At 37.4% G+C, this 6,008-nt stretch overlaps 1 protein-coding gene across 1 annotated transcript; it reads left to right on the forward strand.

Annotated features, from left to right (window-relative positions):
• The first annotated feature begins 555 nt into the window (after positions 1–555).
• On the forward strand, positions 556–5,758 carry nkx6.1 (NK6 homeobox 1). Its single transcript, XM_007237448.4, has 3 exons — positions 556–1,755; positions 2,796–2,968; positions 4,849–5,758. Exons 1-3 carry the CDS (start codon positions 1,191–1,193, stop codon positions 5,092–5,094), a joined length of 984 nt encoding a protein of 327 aa, XP_007237510.2. The 5' UTR covers positions 556–1,190; the 3' UTR covers positions 5,095–5,758.
• Positions 5,759–6,008: the final 250 nt, after the last annotated feature.

Here is a 6,008-nt window from a genome sequence, read left to right on the forward strand (position 1 = left end):
CTGGAGGGGGTGGAGTTTTCTTAAGCTATAACTGACTGAAAATACAGAAACACTGAAATGTGTGCTTATTTATACAAATGCACAAAACAAACAAACAAAAAACCCAACCAGCTGATTTTTTTGTTTGTTTATTTGTTTGTTTGAAAAATGTGAATATGACCATATTAGACTGTATGCTTTTAGATGAAAACAAAAATGGTAATAGATAAATATTTATTTACAGCTTTCTGGGTTGTTTATCCCACCTGTAAAAAGGTAAGAAAATCAGCTCGGTTGATGAGCAGATGCCGGCCGATCCTCTTAACTAAGCTCCCGGATGAACTCGGTCAATCGCGCGCCTGTTTTATGTGTAATAGTGGGCGGCAGCTCTGTTTAATGTGCAAATGAAAGCGGTGAATATAGAGAACCAATGAAGGCAGTGCTGAGGTTGTAGGAGGGGGGGGGTGGTATAGTGGGTGTATGAGGGGTGTTCTTCAGTTCTGCCCCAGTCCACGTCACGGCTCGCTTTCGTCCAATCGCGCGCCGGCGAGCGGCTCCACTTTCTCAGCCACATCCACCAAAGTTTGGAGTTTCGCAGCAAAAAGACGCGGGTTGATGAAAACGGTTTATTATCTCGCGGCTCTCCGTGTTGACCGCCGAGACTGACTGCGCTTTTATTTATAGATTTCAAAGCGCTGAATGGCAGCGTTTGTATTCGGGCGGCTCTCTCTCACTCTCACACACTCTCGCACGCACTCTCGCACCCTCAATCTGTCCATCTGAATCGCGAGTAAAAGAAGAATGCCGCATCTTCACGATGAGCAGCGTTTTAACGAGCGGTCGGGATTTCGCCTGTGAGGATGATTACGACGCGGAGCTCTGATTGATTGAATCACTGACTGACTGGGAATTTTAAACCAAAGCCTATTTTTTAATTTTACCTGTTTTTTTTATTTTTACTTTTTCCGCCGCAAAAAGTTTTATTTTACCATCGTCTTATTTTATTATTAGTACTACTGTCCTACAGAGTCATCTTTGATGCAGAACAGCCTCCTATCATCAGTCCTCTTTTGCTTTACTCTCTGCAAAACCTGAAGAAATATTTCTGCAAAAATCCTCGATTTTTATTTTTTATTTTAGTTTGCCCCAGATTTCTTACTTTTTTTTCTTCTTTTTTTGTTTAATTTTTGTGGCCGAGTTTTTTAGTGGTTATGCTCGCCGTGGGTCAGATGGACGGGTCCCGTCAGAGCTCCTTCCTCCTCGGCCCCCCTCCCCTGGCCGCCCTGCACACCATGACCGAGCTGAAGGCTCCACTGTACCCCTCCTACCCCCTGCCCTCTTCCTCATCCTCCTCCTCAGCCTCGCCCACCTCGGCCTCCCCCAACCCGGGCGGCCTCCCTGCCTCCTCTCCGGGCTCTAAGACCCCAACGGGACCCCCGTCAGCCGCTCAGTGCGGAATTGCCACTCCGCACGGGATAAACGACATCCTCAGCCGGCCCTGCGTGGTCTCCACGTCGCCCTCCTCCTCCTCCACGGTGCCCGCAGCCTCCTCTCCGGCCGGTCTGCTCTCCGGACTGCCCCGCTTCAGCAGCCTGAGCCCCCCTCCGCCCCACGGCCTTTACTTCAGCCCCGGAGCGGCGGCGGCGGCGGCGGCAGCCGTGGCCGTGGGCCGCTACCCGAAACCTTTGACCGAGCTGCCCCCCAGGACCCCCATCTTCTGGCCTGGTATGGTCCAGAGCCCGCACTGGAGGGATGCCAGGTTCACGTGCTCACCACGTAAGTATTATTATTATGCTTCTAAAAATTTTAACTTGAGTAAAATTGGTTCATGACTCAATTTACTATAAATTACTGTAATTTAATGTAAACCTTCTGTAAACCTCAAGCGGGTGTATCAGGTGTCTTCATGACTTGTCGTAGCTCACTAACAAATTTATCATACATGTATTAATTAATCGAAACTATATCAGCAACATAATTCTACTAAAACAGCATGATAATATAATTATACATTGCATAAACACACAATATAGATAGATACAAAATTTGAAGGATCCAGTATAATATTGGATCCAGTATCCAATATTAGTATTAGTGGCGTTAAGGCAATCCTACTGTCTGTATATGTACGCATATAAACAAATATAAATTATATATATGTTTATATGGTATAGTTTTTATAAGGTGTCAGATGTTCTAAATATAATGTGATGACCACACTGCATGTATGTCAGAGGCCGATATGGCTTAATATTGATCCTGTAATTGCTGTGCTTGAAGAATTTTCGCGTTTTAAAGTAGAATAAGTGGTTTTGTTAATATTAAGTGGATTAATTTTATTTTAAAATTATTTTTAAATCTTTAGCAGTCTTTAATTTAATATATAAGAGAAACTTTCATTCACAATCGTTTCAGAGTATGCTCAATCCTATACAAAAAGGTACCTTAAAATAATACCGTATATAAATAGTAGTAATAAAATGATAATTTATTATTTTTAGTTTGGTTTATTGTTTGAAGGCTTTTGACACACTGTCGCTCTGTCTGACCCGCTAATACCTGATTTATGAGAGCACGTTTCCCACCACATACAGCTTCACCTCCACAAGTTCAGAAAAAATGTAGTTCATTACAGTAATTACAGCTCAAATAACTTCGTATATGAATAACTTTGTGCGGTTCATGTAATTGTATTTTAAAAAAACATGCAGGGCTTTCTGCATTTATTATATTGCTTATTAAAATCAGAAACAAGATTTATCTGATTTATCTGTGTTGGTGTGAAGTTAATGTTCTTTTTTTTATATTTTCTTCAGATCAGAACTCTGTGCTGCTGGATAAAGACGGGAAGAGGAAGCATACTCGACCCACGTTTTCAGGACAGCAGATTTTCGCTCTGGAAAAGACTTTTGAACAGACCAAGTATTTAGCGGGACCGGAGCGCGCGCGCCTGGCCTACTCTTTAGGAATGACCGAAAGCCAAGTGAAGGTGAGGAAAAGCACTACACACGCGCACGAACCTATATTTATTAGTTCAGTTATCATCAGAACAGTTACTAATACAGATATAAGTTAACAGTTAACAGGAGCTAGGGCTACTAGGGCCTACAACTGATGACGAATCAAACATTAGTGATTAATGTCGAATAACAACTTTATTTTTGATTATTTCCAAGCGCGAAAACTACAAAACTACAACGAAAAAAAAAAAATAAATATAGAAAAAACAGCTGCTGTTGAAAATAATGACATTAATTAATGCATCTAGCCAATTGTATATAAATAATAGTTCATACATATACATTATTTACGTACGAAAAAAATAACACAATTTTATTACGTTATTATATATTAGCAGTATTTAATAATTTATTTATTATTATTATTTACAATTATAATTGTTGTTCTGATTATAATATTGATTGTTTTTGATGCAAACAATCTAGAACAATTACTGGTAATAATTACTTTCATTCTGGATTGTTATATATAAAGTTATTGTAAATTTATGCTCTAATTCGATCAAAATATATGCAGATAATATTTATTAATCTTCAATACTATACATTTAAATTGTATCTGAGTACTTGGTTTATTACTAGTATTATAACTTGCTATTATTATTCATAATAATAATCAAATGTAGTTTTTTTATGCGGTCTGGAGTATTAATAACTTTAGGGCGTTTTAATTGAACATGTCTTGACTATAAATAACTGTATGGTATATTATTTGAACTTTTCTAGTTTATTTATAACTGTATGTTTTTTATTGGATTAGGTCTGGGTTATTAATATTTCTGTTGCGTTGTAATTATTTGAGCAATTCTGGACTATTATTAGTGTATGGTGTTTTATTGGATCAGGCCTTGGTTTTTATTATTTGAGCAATTCTGTAGGTATTTAAGCAATACCTATCTGGGCAATTCTGTACGTATATTTAGCTATTTGAGAAATTCTGGAGTATTAATAACTTTATGGTGTTTCATTGGATCAGGTCTGATTTTTTTGTTTATGTTGTTGTGTTTGAGAAATTCTGGATTATTAATTACTGTATGCTGTTTCTTTGGATCGGGTCTGAATCGGTATTATTTTATGGTATTGTATTGGAGCAACTCTAGGTTATCAATTACTGTATGGTGTTTTATTGGATCAGGTCTGGATTATTTTTTTAAACTTTTTTGGTGTTGTGTTGGAGCTATCCTGTGTTATTGATAACTGCGTGATGTTTACAGTATCATATCTGAATTCTTATTATTTTATGATGTTTTATTTGAGCAATTCTGGGTTATCCATTATTAGTATGGTGTTTCATTGGATCAGGTCTGAATTATAAATTTTTCTATGGTGTTGTGTTTGAGCAATTCTGCATTATTAATAACTGTATGGTGTTTTATTGGATTAGGCCTTGGTTACTATTATTTGAGCAATTCTGTAGGTATTTGTAGCTATTTGGGCAATTCTGGGTTATCAATTACTGTATGGTGATTTATTGGATTAGGTCTGGATTTTTTTTATACTTTTATGGTGTTGTGTTTGAGCAGTTCCAAATGTATTTATGCAATTCTGTATTTGTAGCAATTTGGGCAATTCTGGGTTTTACTATATGATGTTTTTTTGGATAATTTCTACATTTTTATTAGTTTATGATGTTGTATTTGGGCAATTCTGGGTTATCAATTACTGTATGGTGTTTTATTGGATCAGCTTAGAATTTTTATTAGTTTATGATGTTGTATTTGAGCAATTCTGAGTTATTCATTACTTTATGGTGTTTTATTGGATCGGGTTTGAATTATTGATATTTCTATGGTGTTCTATTTGAGCAATTTTGCATTTTTAATGACTGTATGGTATTTTATTTGGACAGGTCTGGTTTCAGAACCGCAGGACGAAGTGGAGGAAACGGCACGCGGCAGAAATGGCTTCAGCTAAGAAGAAGCAGGACTCGGAGACCGAAAGGCTGAAGGGATCTTCAGAAAACGAGGAAGATGACGACGATTATAACAAACCTTTAGACCCGAACTCAGATGACGAGAAGATCACACAGCTGCTGAAGAAACACAAAGCGAACCCGGCGCTGATGCTCCACACGGCGGACAGCGAGGGATCGTAGAGGAGGACCCTGACCAATCACCTTTATCTGAAAACGCGCGCGTGTTTCTGTGAAAAAAGGACGCAAATATTAAGCTTCACGCGCTTCTGAAGAAGTTCAGCAATAGAGACGTTTCACGCGAACTGGACGCGTACAATGAGCGCGTGAGTGGTGTCCATCAGACATTATATTACTGTGAATATTTATGTGTAAAATCTTTTTTCTTTTTGTAAAATAAAAAATACGATCCCGATTCGTCCACATTTTCCGCCCTGGGCTGTTTCTAAAACAGCAGATTTTATCATTTCATCAAGAATCTAAACCTAAACAGCTTCAGCCCTTTAAAATAAAGAAGAACCCTGCAGAGGAAAATAACGAGCTGGTTTCATTTAATCTCTTTTCACACATTCCGTCACATTTGACGGTCAGATTTCGATGTTCCTTCACTGATCTAACTGAAAGTGTAAATAATAAACGCCGTTTAACAATGAAACTATATTTGTAATATAAATAAAAAATAGTGGTCGTCTCATACTGATAGAAGAATGTTCTCTTTACTTTTCTTTAAACCTAATTTATGATTTATGATTCTTTCAGTTTGTAACAGTGTTTGAATCCGGAACATGCGCTTTGCATATTCGTGTGTATTGCACTTTTATTTAATAAAAAGGAATATTATTATGAACCTGTCTTCATTTTCTGAAATGGTTTCTTCCCTGGTTTGGACTTAAATATTTAATGAAGTAAGAGTAGTTGTTGTATGTGCATTAATTAACTTCGAATAATATATTAGCAACAACCACATAGAACACTACTTCTTCTACTACTACTACTATTAATAATAATACTTGTCTCTGTTCAATTAGCATGTGTTTGTGTAAACACAATGTTATTAGGTCTAGATTCACACAAAATTATAATAGACTACATCACCA

Source organism: Astyanax mexicanus, chromosome 17 (assembly GCF_023375975.1).
Source record: "Astyanax mexicanus isolate ESR-SI-001 chromosome 17, AstMex3_surface, whole genome shotgun sequence".
Lineage (NCBI taxonomy): Eukaryota > Metazoa > Chordata > Actinopteri > Characiformes > Acestrorhamphidae > Astyanax > Astyanax mexicanus.